General features: G+C 39.4%; 1 protein-coding gene across 3 annotated transcripts in view; it reads right to left on the reverse strand.

Annotated features, from left to right (window-relative positions):
* Positions 1-3,219: 3,219 nt before the first annotated feature.
* banp (BTG3 associated nuclear protein) overlaps positions 3,220-21,456 on the reverse strand; it is a 38,812-nt gene continuing 20,575 nt past the window's right edge. For all 3 annotated transcript variants that reach the window (XM_068313664.1, XM_068313666.1, XM_068313665.1), the window contains exons 12-13: positions 11,764-11,901; positions 3,220-6,748 (exon numbers count right to left, since the gene is read on the reverse strand). In XM_068313664.1, coding sequence (XP_068169765.1) covers positions 6,632-6,748; positions 11,764-11,901 — 255 coding nt within the window. In that variant the 3' untranslated portion in view covers positions 3,220-6,631. The remainder of the gene's footprint in view (positions 6,749-11,763; positions 11,902-21,456) is intronic.

Consider the following 21,456-nt stretch of genomic DNA (forward strand, 5'->3'; position numbering starts at 1 on the left):
TGTGTTGAAAAACTGATGTCATTTATCCACTGGTGTGATGCTTTTGTTGAGTCTGTTGACCGCACTGATGGGGTGTCAGTCAGTCACAGACACCCCATCAGTCCAGCCCCTCAGTAAACCTCAAGGTCACCATCAAATGTACAGCAGTTGACATCAGTCAGGTGAATATGTTTATAGAGAGAAAAGAACTGTCTTAGTGCTCTGTTTTAACAGGAACACACTTATTTTATTTGATAAACAGAATGTTTTACAGTTACTTTACACTTAACTGTTGCTGCAATTTTATTTTCACTGTAAACTTAAACAAAGTGAGTAAATAATTGCACCGGATTAAGTTGGATTTATTGGAGACTTCATCCAGACAGATAAGGAGGGTCTTTCTGAGGTCTCACAGACTACTTCAACTACAACACACACCCTACTGAGATCTTTTCATCAAACTGTTCCTGGTACTGTTTGTCACTCAGTATCATAATTTTAAGATTTTATCTTTGGGATATTCTGTGTGTCAACCACTAACTACTGGAGAGAGTTAGGGTACACCCCGGATTCATCGCAAGTACATTGCAGGGCAACACATAGACAAACAACCACTCCCATACACACTCAAACCTATGGACAATTTGAAGTGATTCATCCAAATGTTTTTGGAGGTGGATGGTAGAGGATCCAGGGAGAACCCTTGCAGACCAACTCCACACAGAAAGGAATCTAACCCCGTACCTTCTTACCTACTGCGTCACCTTGCTACCAGTTTAGATGAATGAAGACATATCACACCTTAAAGAACAGGCTTACGAAAGGAGAAAGGAGAGAACAGCTGCCCAAAACAGACATGTGAAGATTTAAAAAAAAATATTTAAAAAAATGCATTAATTGATAGTGTCAACCTAAGGAGAAGAAAAAGGCCCTACAATGGATGAGAAATTCACTTTTCAACTTGTGTTTGAAATATTTATGAACTGAGAATGACTTTCTGATGTAACTCATAATGGTGGATTTGTTATTGCAAAAAGCAGTACAGACTAAAAATCTGTTACTGTTAAGTAACGGTTGCCAGATTATAGATGTAGATTTTGTGATGCTTGACGAGTCTCAGTGCTGCTCATTCAAAACTGGAAATCATGTTGATCTTCAGCTGTCTCCCTAATCTTAACTGTCTTTATTGCGCAATGCCTTCAACCAATGAAATTCTATCTTAATCCATCTTTCATTCCAATGGTCCACTCATTCCCTTTTCAGCACACTGCAATTTCATAACTCTCCTTATAAAATTTTGCTTGAGTCATACATGCAGAATGAGTCCAATCCCGTTGACCCTTCCTTGTCTTGGCTTCATCTGAATGTGAGAACTTAATATCTCTCTATTTCTTCAACCAGTCCAGCTGCACGCATGTTGTGAGGGTAAATAAGGATTTACTGTCATTAGGGGCAGGCTATGTTGTGTGGACTGGATGAGCCGAGCCTACAAATGGTCTGGCCTAAGACTAAGTGATTGTGGATCAGCATACATTCTCAAGAAACAGAAACAGAAAAAACTGTCTGCTAAAGCACAAATAATACTGTTAGAGAAAACAAAAGATGTCCTCTTCTTTAAGACCTCAATTCATTTTTAATGTTTGAGAATAACCAGATATGGTGGGATGCAGTAACAGACACTGGTCTTCACAGATCCAGAAACCTCTGAGTCCCTGTTTTTCTGGGCTGACCTCTCGTTGAAGTCAGTCTATCAGAAAATATGCTCTGAGATTTCAACCTTTTATGGCTCCAGATAAAGACTTGGACTGCATCAGACACAATTGTATTTATAACCATAACAAGATAGGAGATGGCAAAATTAAGTACAGCCTCCCCCAGAGTATTTAGACTTCAGCTGAGTGAAAAACAAATTTGAGTTTCCTTTCATCACGTGAGATCTCTCTGGTGTTACAAGTAAACAGGCGTTCTCCCATGGAATTAGATTCGGCCTTAATCCAAACTGGACAACCTTTCTGATCCCTGATGTGTCTGAAAAAAGAACCATTCTGGCATGTTATAACGCAAAGTGTGAACAAAAATGTGCTGAAAAATGTCATTCTTGACCTACATTATGCAGATTTTGAGTTATCCCAAACTTCCATAAGAATATGATCTAAGAATAAGATTTGGTCGATCATGTCTTGTTAATACTATTTTGTTTTCTCTGAGGGTTTTTGTGATTTGATTTATTTATAATTTTTCATGATACTGTATTGTCAAATGGTTTTTTTAAAAAGGCCACATCTTGCCATGTTGAAAATGATAAAGAATCTGAATCTGTACTCAGACGCTGCTGATTTTAATTAAGTCTTGTGCTGAACTCAAGACAGCTACACAACATTTAATCAAAATCTGTTTGAGAGATATCTTGCAGACACAGAGGGGAAAAAAAGACAGCAATGGATGATCAACTTCCAACTTTCCTTGCTAAAGATATAGTACAGTCAAATGGACTAAATCACTATTTTAATCTTTACACATGCATCTTTTATTACATGGTTCAGGGCCCTTTAAGCACAGACGGTTGGTGGCCTGCCAGCTGCACCAGAGTCAGCTGCACTCTCAGAAATCTACCACAGTTGTTTTAACATTAACAGACAAACAACATAAAGAGAGGACCTGTGGAACTGTCAAAAGTCACCCATCCAGTCACGACGTCACAACCTAAGATCATCTAATTAATACATATTTCAATTGTCTATAAAGTCTAAATTGGAATTTACAACTTACCGTCCACTCAAAGAAGTATTCACTTGAAGGTCGGAGATGTACTTTGTTTCCAACAAACTCTTTGACCAGGAAGCACCCTGGAGCCCTTTTCTGGATGAGTTTCCACCCTCCTCTCCCTCACATCTGCTCCCTAATTTGTAGGAGTACCTCCATTACACTCAGTTTCAGTTGCACTATGCATTCCCACTCCAAATACTTGCACTGCTTTTCTTAAGTCGACAAATTCCCCATTGGCTTTGGTTGAATCACGATTCTTAAATTTGAAGCTAGAGATAAAAGGAATTAAATGAATGCAGTTATTTGTCAATTCAAACCTGTCTTTCCAAGGTGATGTAATCACTAATGACCAGCGAGTTGAAGCTTTATATAAGCCTTGTGCCGGGTCAAGTGAGTACATGTTGAGGTTAATAAAAATGTCACGAGAACTGATGCGGAGATAAATAACATGCAACATTTATATAAATACACGTCATTGCAGCAGATAGGATGCAGACATTTCAACATTAAAATGCCAGCAAAAAGATCCCAGCAGTAAAAATGCTAGCGTGATAAGATAAAACATTACATAACACATTATTTCAGGCGTGCACCAATGCACGTTTCATCGAAGTAATAGGTAATCAGGGAGGTTTCTGATGAATGCATAGTTATTACACAGGTACAGAAATGATTTATTAAAAGTCACTTATTCCTATCTGTCGTATTTAATAAAACATTCTCCAACTTTAGAGAAAATTTAATAACATACAGTAAAAGTAGTAATTTCTAGCTTTGGAAGAACTGTAGCATAATATCAACTATAGTGAGAGTAAATCCTGATTTAGAACTAAATGTCATGTTTTTTATTGTTAAGGCCAACATGTTCATGTCTGAACTATAAGATGGACGCTGCTTATTGACCCAGAAGCAGAAAATCAGATCCAAACCCTGAAAACGATACAGATAAGGCATGAACAAATAGTTACTTTAGCTGGTTTGCCTAATTTAACTTCCAAATGCATTCTGTGTTTTCTACTACTGACATTTGTACAAATTATTTTCTCTACGGCTGTGTTCAAGGGAATTAAACCGAGTCATGTATCTAGTCTGTATGTGGGCAAAGCAGAACAAACAATAAATGATCAAGAATTTCCCCTTTAAAAGTGCATCTTTTATTGGACAACTAAAAGGGCAGCAATGTTAGTGAGTGTGCTGCATCTAATTTAAGAACAGAGTCAAGCATACATCAATAATATCCATAATTTAATGTGTATATTAAAACCAGACACTGTGTTCACATGAAACAGGAAACTCGAGGGATAGTTGCTTCTATAGGGGAGATTTGTATTCCTAGCTTGAGACTTTTTAGAATTCACAGCTTGTGGTAAATAAAAGCAATATGAAAAACACTTCACTGCAGAAATGTCATCTGTCCATTGGCGTGTGACATAAATCCCAGTTATAGAGAGTTCTGTTTCCCCAAGATTATCAATTGCTGATTTATGATCCTGGAGGCCCATTTTGTTTGGAAATTATTCTCCAACGAATATTTTAACTCATCTCTAAACATGCTGGGATAACTCCTGCTTTCTCTGCTCATCCTTTTATTGGGGAGGGGAGTACACACACACCAAAGCCAGGCCAGAGCAGAGGTTGGTACTGTTTTTGCAGATGCCAGCTGAGCCAAGCCGCCCTAACTCCAGGAGAATGCTGAGCTGCTGAGAGAAGGAAGAGAAACACACAGAGCCTGGTCTTTGTCCATCACTCCACTGCTTTTCCCCCAAACATGCTTTTTGCTTCCAAACAGTCTCATCTCTCGATCTGTCATTCATTTGTTTTCAGCAGGTTATCGTGGGGGCAGCCTGAGAGAGGGCCCGTCACTATGGTAACCCCAGCTCCTGGATGCAACCCAGGGTTGTTAAAGTAGAGAGAAAAAGGCTGTTACAGGGTCAAAGCAAGGTCTGTTTCCTTCCAAGTCCAAGACATAATGGACTGTTCACCCGAGCGGGGGGGGGGGGGTTAAAGCCAACAATTTAACTCGGTTTCTTCAAGATGAGAAGGGAAGGCCCCACTGGTCTATCCCAATAAATTTTAGCCCAGCTAAGTGTCTCCTTTTAAAAATGAATAAATGGACTTGAACACTCCTTCCAAAGAAGAAAGAGAAAAACACAAGTTGAGTGGGAGAAGGGGAATACTCCAGAGACCCAGTGAGGGGAACGGACAAGAAAACAGGCAGTAGTAATCAGGTCAGCAACAGTAACAATGTTGTTAAATTCGTCACCTGGTTCTTTCCCGTGCGCCAAAAAAAAAAACACTATTACATCATGTTAAGCATGGGAAACCTCTCCAAACCAACACAGTCTCCACTCCGTAGCTATCTCTTTTCTCTGGTTTCTGAGGTATTCATCATTAGCAAAGCATCACACTAACGCAACAACAAATGTTGCATCTTGAAAATATTAAGCATGTAGTAGGAGTAAAATGGATTTTCATGGGATAACAATACAGCTCAGAGACTGATACAATTCGCAAGGATTGCTGTAAATACAGTGGTAATGCAACAGTTAAAATGTTTTGCTTCAAAAAAATAAAAAAGCTAAATGTTTTCACATGAACCAAAGCCTCCAAAATACAGCTTCACTTCCTCCTTGGTTGTTAGATAATGAAAGAAAACAAACTCACAGCTCTTCTAATCAATCCTTTGACGACCACAAAAGATGAAAGACTAAAAGATGAAAAAGTGGAAAAACAACACTTTCATGGCAAGCTCCAATGCGATTTATTCACATGAATGCATCGTTCACAAAGAAAAACTGTGGGAAATAAAAGCTTTCCTTCCTATTCAAGCCACTTGTACTGTCTACCACTGGCACCATATCTTCGTTTTCATGGTTTTTAACATCCTGAATTAAGGTTCCCCTAAATTTTGGCAAGTTACATTTAGATAAATCACAAAAACAACATAGAACTCTCTGGACAAAGCAAAAAGGAAATATGAAAGAGAAAAGTAAAGGAAGAGAGGTCTCTCAGAGACAAAGTGGACCGAATCAGAGTATGACACAAAACCTAGTTATTCACAACCAACAATAGCTGACCTCAGCTAAATCTGCTTTCCACTGCAATCAACCACGACAAGACATGATGAGAAAAGAGCAGGGTACTGTCTATTTGAGGTGGGATTTGGGAGTTTTACATACCCTCGTGATTTTTGGGGGGGGTTAGCCAAGCAGATTAACTCCGAATAACTCCAGTTTTCCAGAGTTATTGTAAACAAGCATGTGTGCTGTTGAATAGGCAGACTGATGCTCTGCATAAGCAGTATCCTCCCTGAATACACAATATTCTCTGTGGACTTTACAGCCAGTCAGAATCTTCTCATGATCAAAGCCTCCAGAAAAGAAAAAAAAAACAGTTGATTTTGTGTTCTCCAAAGTTGTTTAAATCAGTCCACTGGACTTTAAGAACGTTTCTTGAAGACATTTCAAGAAGGCTTCTTCAGTTCAGTTCAGATCTTCAGTTCAGTTCTTCATCTTCTTCAGTTCTTCTTCAACTGAAGAAGCCTCTTAGATGAGAGGCAGAACATCTTCAAGAAACTTTCTTGTAGTCCAATGGATTGATTTAAACAGCTTTGGATAGCTATTACACCTGGATAACTGAGAACCTACATTTAACTTTGTGAGTATCAGTCTTTTCTTGTTCAATGTGAACATTTTGACTTTGTGACATCTAGTTGTTAATGAATGAGCAGTTTGTAGGAGAAAAGAAAAACAAAAAGATGCTTGTTCCCATTGTTTAAATGGTTTCTTGACTTGACTGCTATTCATTGACCTCTGTTATTCCATCAAGATTCATCAGGCCATGCTGTAAAGCTGTGTTCTGGGCCCTCCTGAACTGGACAGGGATCTCAAGTGGCCACAGAGGTGACAATCTGGACGACCTCATTGCTCTCTCCCTGTATGGCACCCTGGATGGCCTCCTTCACCTCTATGTCCCCCTGCAGTGTTGGGGCCAGCTCTGCAGCCTGGAATGAAAGAGAGGAGAGGGGGGAGGTGATGAGCGGTATAAAACAGCAAGCTCATACATGTGAAATGCAAGTAATCAGTATAATTCTAAAAAGGTGGAGTGTGTTTCCCTTAAACTAACAAGTGGATTCCAAGCTGTGCCACAGCCTCAGCCTTCACTGCAGAAGATAAACACAATGAATAGACCAAAGACAGATGGAACCCAGGAATGACAAGAGATTAGAGAAGAGATATACCAGAGAGAAAAAAAGGACTCAAAAGAAGCAATGGATTGGATTGACAAATGGAGAGAGGTGAGCTGTTTGAGTTTCAATGCTCCCTGGCTGTCTCTATGGTTGGTGATAAGATGCAGTGAGGTTTTGTGTGGGTAAAAATCCCTGGAAGGATGAGGCTCGTGACTCAGTCCTGGATGACAACCATGAGGAGTGACTCACTACTTCCCCGAATGGATGTCAAAGGTTCCCTCAAAGACACCTGCAGCATTCAATTCTCTCTCCCGTCCAGCACACTGTCACCAGTCAACAGTACTGAATGGAGCACAGCTGTAACACTGCAGCATGTTGCACTGTCATGCATGAGGCTGACACTGTTACAACAAGGAAGAGTACAGCTTCATACAGATCCATACATGGAGCATTTGAGATAACTGATACTTTGCATTGACATAAATTTGTTCTGGAATTCTCGCACATGTGCTTCAACCAGGTTGTTGGCACTTGCAGCTTTAGACCTCAGCTGGAAATAACTCATGTGCGTTTTAACTTCCCAACAAATTATCACCAACTTACAAAAATGTCATTTTGGAGTGAAATAGCATTATTGTGTTACGCCCTTTTCATCTAGTTTGTGTAATGGAAACTATTGTACAAAAAGAGGAAGAAAATGCAGAGATAAATAAACACAATAGTCTAAGTAATTTTTCAAGAACTTGTGTAAAAGCTACCATATGTCTGGAAACACATGAGAGCTTTTCTGAATGCCGGAAAAAGTACTAACCTTCCTCTGAACTTTGAACTGGAAGTCAGAAATGTTTATAATTGGAGACATCGAAACCGTACCTGCACACCAGCCTGCACCACCCTGACAGGCCAAGCCAAGTGTCCAAACTCCCACATAGCCTACCCACGGTATTTCTTTGTGGTGTGTCTTTAAAACATAATTTAGTTGCTTCCTGTAGTGCAATGCCATTATACATCTTTTGCTTTCGTTCATCCTTCATGTTATAATTACATGTATTACATACAGTAGATTGTCGTGTGATCGATTATTTGTTAGACAGATGCAGGTGGGTTCTTACTCTGTGTGGTCCTTTAAGACATTCTTTAAAAAAATGGTGAAATTAAAAGAAAAGCAATGAGTATGTGTACTCAAAGTGTCTTTGCCCTTAGTTCAATCAATGGGTGTCACATTGGTAAGCTGTATTATATTATCTATGACATCACACTGAATCCAAAATCCACAGAACATTTAGCTACGAAATGAAAAGTTTTCGACCAACTCAATTTTTTTTCTCAATCTGCATATGGTCATATTTCTGGATAGAAAATTGTCTCTTCTTGGATCTAAAAATACATATAAACAATTAGGTAGAGGAAACAAATAACTGATTGCTAACTGTGACACAAAACATGAAAAACAGGCCTTGGAACATGTTGCATGGAGTGGCAATCACTTGTTTGATTTGTGAATACACAGAGCGATTCAGTTTGTGTATGATGCACACACAAAATGGTGATTAATCTTTATGCCCATGGGGGCAACAAACCAATTACTAAAACAACTACAGAAAACAAAAGGATTACAAGATTGGGGCTTACTGACAGAGCTAAGTTTAAACAAGGAATTCCCAAACCCTGATGTGTGCTTTCTGGTCTTCGCATTTGTTCTCCACATGTGTTCACATGGAAATGAATATGATCAATCACACAACAAAGTCTGCAGGGATATCCAAATCAGGATATAAACTGCATTTTACACGGCCACAAATCACTTGCAGTTGTCCAGCTCTACAACAGAGACTTCACTGACATCTGCAGGACTAGCCAGTACCCAATTTAACATGGAATTTAAAGGAACTAAGCACTAATGAGATGAGGTTACATTCAACACATTTGGGAAGGACAAATCAATGGAAGAATGCTGTTCTTTTATATTCCTTGCAGAGGTCAAGCTAGCAACTTCAAAGACCGTGTGTATGTGCACCATCTTCATTCCATATGTTGCGGTTGTCATCAAATTCAAATATCGACATGACATTTTAGGTATTTTCACAAATTACCACTTGTTTCCTTGTGACTCACTCCCTCCACTCAATTGCTGTTCGATCCAAAAGCCTAATGATGGCTATTCATGAAGACTATTAGCAGTAAAGCTAAGTGGCTGATAATGCAGTTCTATTTCAACAGGCAGTGACTGTGAATGAATTGTAATAGGATGTAATTCACATCACTGGAATGCATGAATGAAATACACAACATCCCTGTCTGCAGTGTGTTAAAATTATTTTTTTGTCATTTTTATTTGACAGCTGAAGAGGTGACCCTAAATATTGGAAAGAAGGGGGGGGGGCTGCAGCAAATGTCTATGAATGGCATCAAAAATGTGCCGACCACTACAATGTTCTAGTCTTTATAAACAGGGCCAGAATGCTTTCTGTGCCTCTGGGAAAAAGCAGACTTAATTACAATTTCCGTTCATTGCATGAGTACTGTAATTAAAAAGTCAAATTTTCAATATTTAAATTACTAATAAAAAATATTTGAAATAAAATTCCCCAAATCAGAAAGGCTCCTCTCCAGTAAATAAAATTCATATTAAATTTAGCCAAAAAATAGAGAGCATGTTTAAGTTTTTTCATTATGTGTTGAAAACTGAAATACTATACTGTACTTATAAGTCATATTCAGCAGGAACATTAGAGATTATTGCTGTTATATATGACACAGTCTAAATATAGACAAAATCCCTTTGAACTTTCTTTCTAAATAAGGATACTTTACAGATGGCAACCAAGGGATGGCAATAGGCAAAAATCATTATACTGTATTGCACAATATTAGACTACATTATACTGACACTCTCAAAACAATTTCTTCTTTACAAATTAAAAAAATTGACTATATATTTATTATTAATTTACGTTAGAAAGATTATAACAATAGATGGCTATTAACATACTCATAATAATGTCTGACTAATACTTAAAAAATGTAGAAAATTGTCAAAAAAAAGTGATGACACTCAACAGACAGGACATGTTTCATTTACTGGAGGTCCTGGAACTTTCCTTTATTGGTAGCACATGGAAACATTCTTATCTATGCTATTGGCTACTTTGGCACCTCTATCTTTTCTCGCAGTGCTTTCCACGCGGAGCCCGCTGAGAAAGACAGCTTGAAATGGACTCTGCCTTCATTGCTAAACTGAAAAGCAAGCAAGTCATGCTCAGTTGGGTTGCCAGTGTTTTTGCCTGGTCTGATGCTACTAAAGTTAGATAACATTTCTTTTCGGAGGTCATCATGCTTGAACACCTTCACATGGTAGGCTGATGGCCTGATGCTTGCAGTCTGCAGTTCCGATAACTGTAAACCATTGTTCCTCACTATAATCTCTTTGAGTTCTGGATGGTAGTTGATCACGCCTTCAAAATGTTGATATTAAAGGTGCGCAAATACCACAAGTTGGCCTCCGATTCATCCAAAATTTAGAACCACCATTCCTTTGATCTCTAATCAAGCAGGGTAAAGTTATGGACCTGCAGTTTCTTTTTCTAATACAGACTGCTAGTTTGGGTATTAGGAAACAGCAGCACAGCTTGCAAGTCCACTGTCCAAAAAGGGCTTCTCACTATTTACAGAACCCTTGACACAGGATTTTTCTTTCCTTGCTTAATTTTTCTGGATGACAAGTGCATCATATTCGGCCGTACAGATATTTCCTTGCTTGAATGAAATACAAACATTGCACTGATCATTTCGCAGAATGAATACTGAATAGTTCTCGTCATGGAACATATCTGTGAGATATCTTATGCCAGTGGCCTCACTAGTGTGAAAAACTAACACAAAAAATGTAACAAACACCTGAGTGACAAATGTAATTTCCCCTAGGGGATCAATAAAGTGTATCTTCTTCTTCTTCTTCTTCTTCACTCCAGCAGTTGCAGTTGACTGTTGATGTTCCCAATACAACTGGGAGATTGTCCGGCCTGAGCAAATTAACTTGTTTTTATAGGTTTCTGTGCTTCTGCTGTTTTATGAATAAACAGTGGACAAGTCAAAAAGAGTTACAGTAGGTCATTATTTTTAGGAAGGTACAAAATTCATGCACCCATCCATTTTCTTTTTGACGAGACGATCATAATCGTCTCACTCATGGCCGCTTATCCTAATTTTGGGTCACAGGTTTGCTGGGGCCTCTTGAGCCGGCTATGAGCGAAAGACCGAGTAGAGCCTGGATAAGACGCCAGCTTGTGTATTATATCACATTATTTTACACTACATATTTTATTATATTTTTCATGACCTCATCTTCTCTGCTTCTTCTGCTTTTGCGAGTCACGTGTGTTGCTGGAGTCTATCCCAGCTGAATTACAGTGAGAGGCGAAGGGCACCCTGAGTGCGATGCTGGTGCTCTGCGGAACCACACGAAAGTCAAACAACCTCTTACGCACACACTCACACCTATGTGCAATTTGTAACAATCAATTAACCCGAAGTGCATGTTTTTGGAGGTGGGAGGAAGCTGGAGAACCCAGAGAGAACCCACGCAGACACGGGGAGAACATGCAACCAGGAAACTTCTAGCAGTGAGGCAACAGCGCTACCACTTGTTCTATGTGGCTACAAGTTGTGTGTGTGTGTGTGTGTGTGTGTGTGTGTGTGTGTGTGTGTGTGTGTGTGTGTGTGTGTGTGTGTGTGTGTGTGTGTGTGTGTGTGTGTGTGTGTGTGTGTGTGTGTGTGTGTGTGTGTGTGTGTGTGTGTGTGTGTGTGTGTGTGTGTGTGTGTTGTTTTACCTGTACAGCTGCATGATCTGCAACAGGGGCGAGTTGGACATACTGCACTTGGATGTCTGGGGGAAGGGAGGAGCCCTCTACTGCTGTTGCACCACCATCAGCTGATGCCACTGCTATTAGCTGGGCTCCACGCAGCACCTAAGAGAGAAGAAAATGGACAGGAGAGAGGAATGGTAAACCATTACAAGTAGTCCTCAGCCTACTAACACAATGGTTCCGAGAGGCTGTCATTAAGTGAATTGTTCATAATTTGAAGTCATTTATATGCCATTACTAATGTATGTACAAAAGTTTCTATTCCCTTCTATTCAATTAGTCTTATATTTGCTTGAGTTTTTCAGACATGACGTGTGAAATCTCCATCTATGGAGTGTTAATTTTACACTGCTCAGCGAGGGTTGCAGCAAAAAGAGGAAATACAGCAGTCAAACATGATGGCATGTGGTTGTTCATATCCACAAAAGTTTGTAAGTCTGATGTTCAAATCTCGAGATCTACCCGGACTGATGTTTTGGTCAATACTCAAAGGAAAAGCGTTAACAGCAGTTGTATGAATTAAGCACATTTCACCTTCATCCAACTCACTGTAACAGAAACAATCTGGCAACCCCTGCTCTGCGTTGATTTGCAGAAAACATCACTGGAAACAAGAACCAAATAAAAACAAATAGCAGAAAGCCTCATTTATGTCCTATCTGATGTGTTTATGTTCTTTTATTGATTACAGCCATAAGAGTTATATGAACAGTGTCACACTAACTAAGCTTCAAGGGAAGAGCCATGTGGTGCTATTTGAGTGTTGTAAATAAACATTTCAGTCATGCTGTTTTCACTGCTTCTTCTGTTTATATATGGAGTTGCACAGCAACTTTATGCTACAGTCAATTCAATATTTGTTTTCCTGGGCTGCATAAAATGATATGTAGGTTAGGACAATTTTTATTTGTAATTCATTTCTCAAACTGACATTTAGACAAAGAAATCAGCCACACTAGCTGAGCGGGGCATTGCAGAAGGATTCCAATCCTTCACAGTCCTGGAAGTCAGTCAGCAACAGCAACAGATCTGTACTTTCAACACATCTATTACAAAGCAGCACAGGTAGTTGGAGTATTGCTGTGTAGTCATATAGACTGGAGTAATACTTATATAGATTGTAACCATTTAAAGAAAAGGTAGACTGTGTGTACGTGTTTTTGTGTGCGTGTGTGCCAGTGAAAAATAAATACATAATAAATTATTGTATGGATCTTAAAAAATTTGATAGACTTTATGTACTTACTGAATTTGGTGTTTTCCTGTTTTCCTGTCATCAAACAGGGGTGAAAGTAAAAACCTCCCGTTTATCTGATTTCAAACATTTCATGAAAAAACCTTATAATGAATGTAGTTTGGTTTGGAGGTTGAACTGTTTCAAGGCAGAAACAGCCACTGCATGGAACATTCAGTATGGCTGGCATAGCTTCTAACTGAGAGTACACAAAAACCTGTTAGTAATGTCTGCCTTCCTAATGAAACAAAACATTTTCTGTGAAAAGGATACACTAAGATAGACATGGGTGGCATCTAAGCAGGCTAGTAACCTACTTTGCAGAACATCATTATGGTTGGGTCAAATGAATCATAGTGTTTGATGACCCAATAAAAATTCCTGATCAATTACAGCAGTCTCAAGGGCTGGTGTAAACAGTCACAGGAACAGTTCCATATGCTCCACTGATTCAGTTTCTTGCTGAAATTTAGAGAGGATTGCAACTAGTCCTCTCTCTGTGCTATACATGAACCAAAGCCAGACACAGCTTAACAGCATGAAGACTGGGGTCAGGCAGAAAACAGCTAAGCTTGGCTGTTATAAGATAACCATCTCCAGGCAGCATATCACCCGCATGTTTCCCGAGCAATGTATTACTCTCTCTCTCTACGGTTGCTTGAACATGAATATACATACTTGAATGAGGCATCATCCAACTAAGACAAGATCCATGCCAACAGTTGTAAGTCAGCTCCATGAGAACAGTGAGAAACCAAATGCACAGCCAGCTGTTTCTGAGTGTTTGTTCATGACAGACATCTAGAGATTTATCAATGTCCCCACACTTCATCAAACTGTTCTCTTATTGGGAATCACATGCAGCTTTTGCCAACTTCTCATTTGTCTGCAGTCACAAGTCTGTGGTTGTTAAGTCGGGCATGATGTGTATTATTGTCTAATCATTATATCTAAGAGTATAATTACTAGCAATGAACAGATGGCATGATTGGCATGAGATCGTAAACCACCGTTTAATTCAAATCGATACTCAGCCTCCATTGCATTCTCAGCTGAGGGGAGGAGCCCACACAGAAGTCTCAAAAAAACATTTACAGGCTTGGAACAGTACATCTCTGCCACGATTACACAGGAACTTGTTGGATTCACATCCTGTCCCATGACAGAGGAACTTGTTTCCACTCTCTAAGTAACACAGTCATGCTTGGCTTTAATGTACAACTCAGCTGAAAACAATCCACAGCTCCTGAGATGCAGTTCAGCTCTGTGAAGGCCAGAAAGTGTGCTAGGTTGATAAATTCCAGTCTTGTGGTAAGATGTTTCTTATTCTGTTAGCAGAAATAATTTTTATGATCTTTGCTAGATTTGAAGTTCACAGAAAACTGAATTTCCAGACTAATACAGTCAGTCTGTGAGTGTTGACAATAATTACCTCATATAAAAGTAATTTGATATCTTAATTATCATCAAGCTGTTTGGCTTACACCAAAAGAAAATTATGAAATTGTATTACGTAGAATATCATTGTACTTCAAGATTAGCATCATCCAGCAAACCATGGTTGTAAATAATTCCTAGAACTATAAAAAAAATTAATTTGGGGAGGACTTATATAAAGCAGATCAATGCTTGGAAATCTTTAATATTAATAGTCTATCTGTAACAGAACTGAGCTGTGCCTTACTTAAAATGTAGCCCAGTACATTAGACTTGACAGCAGGCAAGTGTTGGTTACTGTTGACCTCAAACTTTTAGAGATTTAGACCCAGTGCTCATTTGCTGACCACCTCGGCTTCTAGTGGTGGAAAGAGCAGAGCAGACAAGGCTATGATGTTCTTGCACAGTGCTGGAGAGAAAAGCACAGAACAATCAAGAGCATCTTAAATTCTCTGCAGGCTTCCCTAGCTGACAGGACCTTGAGAAAAAGGGGAAAAGAAAGTGAATCTTTTTCTGATGTTGTAATACTTTCAGTAATGGATCCAAGACACTGAGAAAATGCAGCAAAGACAGAGGGAAGACACAAAAATCAACATCATCATGTGCAAAAAACATGCATGTTTGCAAGACTGAAGGGCACCAACCAAGAGGACATATCTGTGCTTGTCAGATGGTTTTAGAAAGGCTCATTTCAATTCATGTGATGTAGTGATTTTAGAACAAACTGATTGCACATACAAAAAAAACAATGCCTCTGAGTTTACATCTGTGCAGAAATGCTGCTTCTATGACACATCCACTTTGTGCAGGCTAGTAGGACTAGCAGGACTGTGTTGTGAGTCACCTACTGAGTGTCCATGTCTGTGTGTTTTTTGAAAAATCTTGCTTCACCTTCACAGGATTTCTGTCATAAAACAAGATCTTCCTTTCAGAAGATGAAAATAAACACACACACAACACGCTTTTCACTAAGAAAAAGAGACACAAACATGGTTCGCATCATTCCCAGTTGAATACCCCATTCTTTTACATCTGAAATAAATAACCTAACCAAAAAAAGAAAATGGGGGGAAAAAAAGAAACGTTTGGACTTTGGAGTGGCTGGAACTTCCTCTCAGGTTCACAGCCATCAACAACATCTGCAGCTGCCAAGCCAGGACAGATGTCCAAGTAGAAACACAATCGAAGCGGGGTGTGCCTATGCATGTATTTATTAAGAATTGTACATCCCGCTTCAAAGCGGTGATGTATTGTAATTGTCAGTGTTCATGAGTTCGTCCGTCCGTTCGTTCGTTAGTCCACCAAATATCTTTGCAACCGCTGCAGATAGATGAAACAAAAAGCACATTACAGTACTTGGGCGGGAAAGGGGATGAAAATGAGATGATGACCATGAGAAAAATAAGTCAAGGTCAAATTTCAACTTTTGTACACTCAAGAAACGGATAAGATAGAAAAACGAGGGAGAAGGCCAGCGTGAGTAAGACCATAAATCAAAGCTATTGCTTTGATCAGTGACAGTAGGTCAGACCACTAGTTTTGATCTTTGACCTATGCAAGCAGGTCAGGGGTGTCGTTGGATGTTGCAGTCTGTGACTGTATTGGTTCTAGTTTTAAATGTATTCTATTAAAAAATCTTGTGTGTCTTGTGTGTCTGTCTTTCCCTCCTGGATGATGGATCTTCTGTGCAAAATCCTGAATCACTTATTTGGATATCTGTTCCTGAGCTACACAACAAAATTGACTAGTCAGTGGCATATGTGCTATATGGCATCCATTATGCAGCTCAAATAAAGGCAATCAAGACTATTCATTTTCTAGCTCTGAAATGTATATTGTTTTAAAGTGTGTTGTATACCCTAATTGAGTTTTATGCAAGCTATATCTAGTTACAAGAATGAAAAACTAGCATAGCCTGGTTCCAGTTAACCTCTGTAAACACTTTAGTGAATGCTGTAAGATTTGTTGTCCACTCTAGCATCCTGTTGAAATTGATAGGAGTATTTTCATGACCGTAAAAATGACAGATGAGTGTTGCAGTTGTGGGACTGGTGAGGCAGGGTAGTACTAGGGCTATACTAAAGAAGTATAACTCTAAAATACAACCAAAGCATCTGATCCCTCACCCTTTGAGTTGACAACACTGACTGTCACCAAAAAGACAAATGCAACCAACACTGGGGGTGGCCTACTCTGCATTGCACAGAATGCTGACTCAAAAACACTCACCCCAGTGTGTGGTTCTGTATTTCGAGGTCACCATGCCACAAAGAGGCGAATTAAACCATTATTCCTGTGAAACAGAACACACCACTAAACATCTACATCTTTGATAGTTTACGTACGTCCCACTTATATCAAACATTGGTGATAAAACATCTTGTTTGTATCTTTTCATCTGATTTTTTTTTTACCTTTCCATCACACTGTTAATCACAGGAATCTCAACTCAACTCCCTACACACCAGATGCAGCATTCTTGAGCAGAGAGGGGAAAAGGACAAATGAGTAAGTATGGCCAAAGGCCAGTAGTTTGATTCCTGCACAAATCACACCCTGATTCAGTAAGTTTTTAGCTACAGAATACTCGAGCATCTGCTTTGTGTGCAGGTCTGACAAATCAAGTCAGTCCAAGAAGTTGAGACACTCACTGAAGCTAACAGACAACAGGCATTGAAGGGGCTGTACTGTACAATGTACAAACATTTGCACTATGCCAAAACACAATAATTACACTGTTCCACTCTCATTTCTCATTTATTGTTACCTCGCTTCACTCTCACATGTCCCATATTGCAAGTCTCCTTAATCAATACCTCCACACATTGGGCTCTCCAACTCTGCATTATAACACAGTAGGTGCTGTCTGCTCTGGTTTAGAGCAAGAGCAGACAGGCACTTGTTCCTCTATTGGTCCAGCAGAGGAACAAGTGCCAAGCTGGACCAAGATGTGTGACCCAGTTCCCACACTGGCCATGGCCAAGACTGCTTGGGAGGGTCCAACAGATGCAACCCAACATGTGCTTAAAGAAAGGGAAGGAAAGGGTTCAACCAGTGGGTTTGAGTGGGTGGGACTGTGTTTTTCACAGTCATCCGATGGATGACATTCTATAATCTGTAAACAACATGCAGAAGATCAATAAATTTGTTAAAGCTTTGTGGAGGTCTCTCGATGTGCAGGGTTTTTCATACTGATTAATCATTGGTTTTCAGCTGTGTGACAGACAAATGTGAAAAATGTAAATTCACTCAACAGTGGATTTGCAGCTATCCTGTAGATTTTGACATTATATTATGTGTGTATCTACTTCTAAATATTGACAAAAGTCGAGTGACATCAAGGACGGGCATATGTGGGCTAGCGGAAGAGGTCAGTACCTTCCAATTCCTAATATGGCACCGAGTACCATGCATTTGTTTGACAGAGTGTTTGTTTCCATTTCACAGCAACCTCAGTTTTCAATCATGAATGGGGAAAAACATCTTTTCCAGATGGTCTCCTTTCCTTGCTTTCCTCTCCCCCTTCTTTTTATTTTCACCCCTCCTCCTCATCAGTCATTCCTTTCATCTTCCAACCCTCCATTTGGTCTGCATCAGTACAGGGTAAGATCACAGCAAAGAGAAAGGAGGGCACTAGATAAGAGGCTGTGACAGACAGGGAGTGCAATAAAAGTTATTTTATAGTTTTGAAGACTTGCTTTCTCTTCCGTCTGCATGAGAGGATTTTTATGGGCCAGCAAAGATCTCGGGACTGTTTTTGGGACTTTTAGCTGGCACCATTGCATTGGGCCAATCCAAGTTGTCGCAGACGTACATGGAAGCTGACACAAACATCTGCAAACAAACTGCACAGATCGGATGTGTGCATGAAATTACACAAACAAACAAGTGAAGTGTGATGTGTGTAGCACTTTGTACTAGTCATCACATGAAGTCTGTCTCAACTGAAGATATACTGCACGATGGGTAGACAGAAGGCAAACAGAGGCATCCCTTTTATCCGCACAGACTGTCTCAACTACAAAGACAAGTCAAATTTTTTTTCATAAGTAATGTTGCAGAAGAGGTTTGACCCCTCATCCTTCAAGAACACTCAATATCTTCTCACTTATCTCCTGCTAAAAACTCCTGCTTAAGTTCTCTATGAAGCATTATTTGCAGTATGCATAGCATGTTTGGCATGGGTGATCAAATGAAAAACAAAGAAGATCATTTTTGCATTAAATTAGTGCAAAATATATCGATTTCTTGATCACATAAGGATGTTATCTAGTTTGGAACTTTCGCAATCTTTATACAGTCTGGTCTCATTAGTAATTGTGTTGAAACTGCATGACAACACATGTCAACAACTACTTCTTTTTTCTTCATTTTTAGAAAAGACACATGGAAAACAGACATAGACCACCTTATTAGCAGAGTTCCTACTGTACACATTTATATTCTGCCATTCTATTCATCTTTTGTTGATTTAGATGTTTGCTTTGGGTCACTGTCATGCCGAAAGATGAAGTTACCCTTCAAGTACAGAGTGGCATTTGAAACCAGTCAGTCCTATTCCCTCTACTCTGAATAAGGCCCCAGTTTCAACTGAAGCCCCAAAGCAGGATGCTGCCACCACCATGCTTCACTGTAGGTATGGTGTTCTTTTGCGATGAGCAGTGGGTTTTTTTGCACCACATATACCTTTTAGTTCAATCTTGGTTTCATCAGACCATAACACATTTTCACACTTGTTTGGGAGATTTCGGATATCTTTTTGCAAAATTAACCCAGGCTTGGATTTTTTTCTTTGTAAGATAAGACTTCCGTTTTGCCACCCAGACATAAGAGGAAGACAGGAGACTGTTGTCACATGTATTACATAGTCAGTACTTGCCAGGAATTCCTGCAGCTCCTTTAGTGTTAATGTTGGCCCCTTGGCAGCCTCCCTGACCACTTTTCCTTTACCTGACATATCTTTGAAAAATTAGATCTCTCTGATGCTTTGGTAGCTCTCAGCAAACTATGGCTCAAGTCTTCTTCAAATCACCTGAAATGCTTTGTGGGTGTAACAGGCGTAATTTGTCAGCCTCCTTGGTAAGTTTGAGAGCATCAGGTCTTTTGATGTTATATTGGTATACAGTTAACACTAATCAACAACTGCAGAATCCATCATATATCAAGAATCTCAGAACTAGAAAAAAGGCAATGTAATCGTTTTGGAAAACTGCAAGACCTTTGCATTTATCTTTGGGTGTAGTTGCAAAGATCATCAAACACATGAGAAACTGCCTCTAATGAAGACCAAGATGTAACTGTTGCACAGGAAAAGTTCACTGGAGTTATGAGTCAGGAATTGCCAGTGATCAAAATCTCAAATTAGAGCCAACAAGCATGTTGCAAAGAGTTAAAAAGAAGACACTCCTTGAAATGAACTATTCAGGGGAGACTGTTTGAATCAGGCCTCCTCTGTCCAACTGTTGCATAGAAACAACTTCTGAGTAGGGTCAATAAAAGAATAGAATTGCTTGATCCAAGAAACACAAGGAATGAACAGTGGATCCATGGAAATTTACGATTTCTGGTCCCAAGCGCCGTGTCTTCGTAAAGCAAAGTGCAAAGGGAAGAGATTGGTATCCACTCTGAAGTGTAGAGCAGGAGTGAGTGTGTTATTGGTGATACCGATGATGATTTATTCATAATTGAAGGCACACTTAGCCAGCATCACCAGCACCACATTCCCTGGTTACATGCCATTCCATCTGAGTTGTGCTTAGTGGGATCACACTGCTATGTAAGACTGGAAACCCTTCCAGGGGACCACTTCATAAAACAAAAGAACACAAAGCTGTCATCAACAAAGATCCTAAAGCAAAATTACACATATTTTCTTTACATGTTTTTGCATTACTGGCTGTATAGAATGGAACAACTATCAGAATAATCAAGATGGCGAAAACTCTGGGAAAAATGCTGAAAATTAAGAGGTCCTGTTAAGAGCAGAACACAGATAAAGGTGTTATTGTGTATTTATGGGGCCACAAATTGACCTCAGAATAAACTGTAAATGTAACTTGTGTTTTGTTGCAGCAGGTGGAATTTAAATTGCAGTTTCTGTTCAAGAGTGTTTAGGGCATGATGGGCAAGGTAGTCTAAGTGCTATTCAGCCAGCCTGCAATATCAGTGACATCATAAACTGCTTGATTTATGCGGCAAAACTGTAAATGTAAACACAAGAATTGGTCATTAATAATTTAAAAAAAGCACACAGCAGGAGTAAGTCTAATCAGAGTAATCTTTGTCTGAGGTTCTTCTGGGCCATTATATTACACCAGCCACGATAGAGACATAAAAATTCATTTATACGCAACCATATTGGGTCAGCATGAATTATCTCCCTGTGTGAGTGCCATCACATATATCACACTTGTCTGGGCCACTGTTTTCCTTGAGCGTCCTAATGTTCTTTCTGGGATTCATCATATTTAAGAGCTGACCTATACTGTAAGTCGCTTCCCTTCATTCCATGAGGATATGACTACATCAAGGGGGAAGACTCTGCCACTGTAGTGCACCCATGCATGTGTGTGAAAAGCTCGACCTGCAACATGAGGTTTCAAGAATAAGTCGGTGTTTGTTTTGGCCATGCACCCAAAATTTCAGAGATCCAACCAAAGCATGAGCTAAAAAGAAGGGAAAAAAATCTTTTCATTGGACTAGGGTCTCACACAATGCTAAGGGAATGCAGAATTTGTGCAGTTATTTAATCAGTTGCTATTTATAAATTATATTTAATATAGCCTCTCTCCGCGACCTGCGTTTGCGGATTAAGCGTGTTAGAAGATGAATGAATGAATGAATAAGCCTCTCTCACTTGCTCCATAAGTGCATAAGTATCTATATACAGTATCTTTAGATGTGTGTGTGAGATTAGGTGTGTGGTCGCTAACAAAGTCAACAAATACAAATCTGACTTGCTGATTAATTTTTTAAAAAATGTATAA

Source organism: Antennarius striatus, chromosome 4, assembly GCF_040054535.1.
Source record: "Antennarius striatus isolate MH-2024 chromosome 4, ASM4005453v1, whole genome shotgun sequence".
Taxonomy (NCBI): domain Eukaryota; kingdom Metazoa; phylum Chordata; class Actinopteri; order Lophiiformes; family Antennariidae; genus Antennarius; species Antennarius striatus.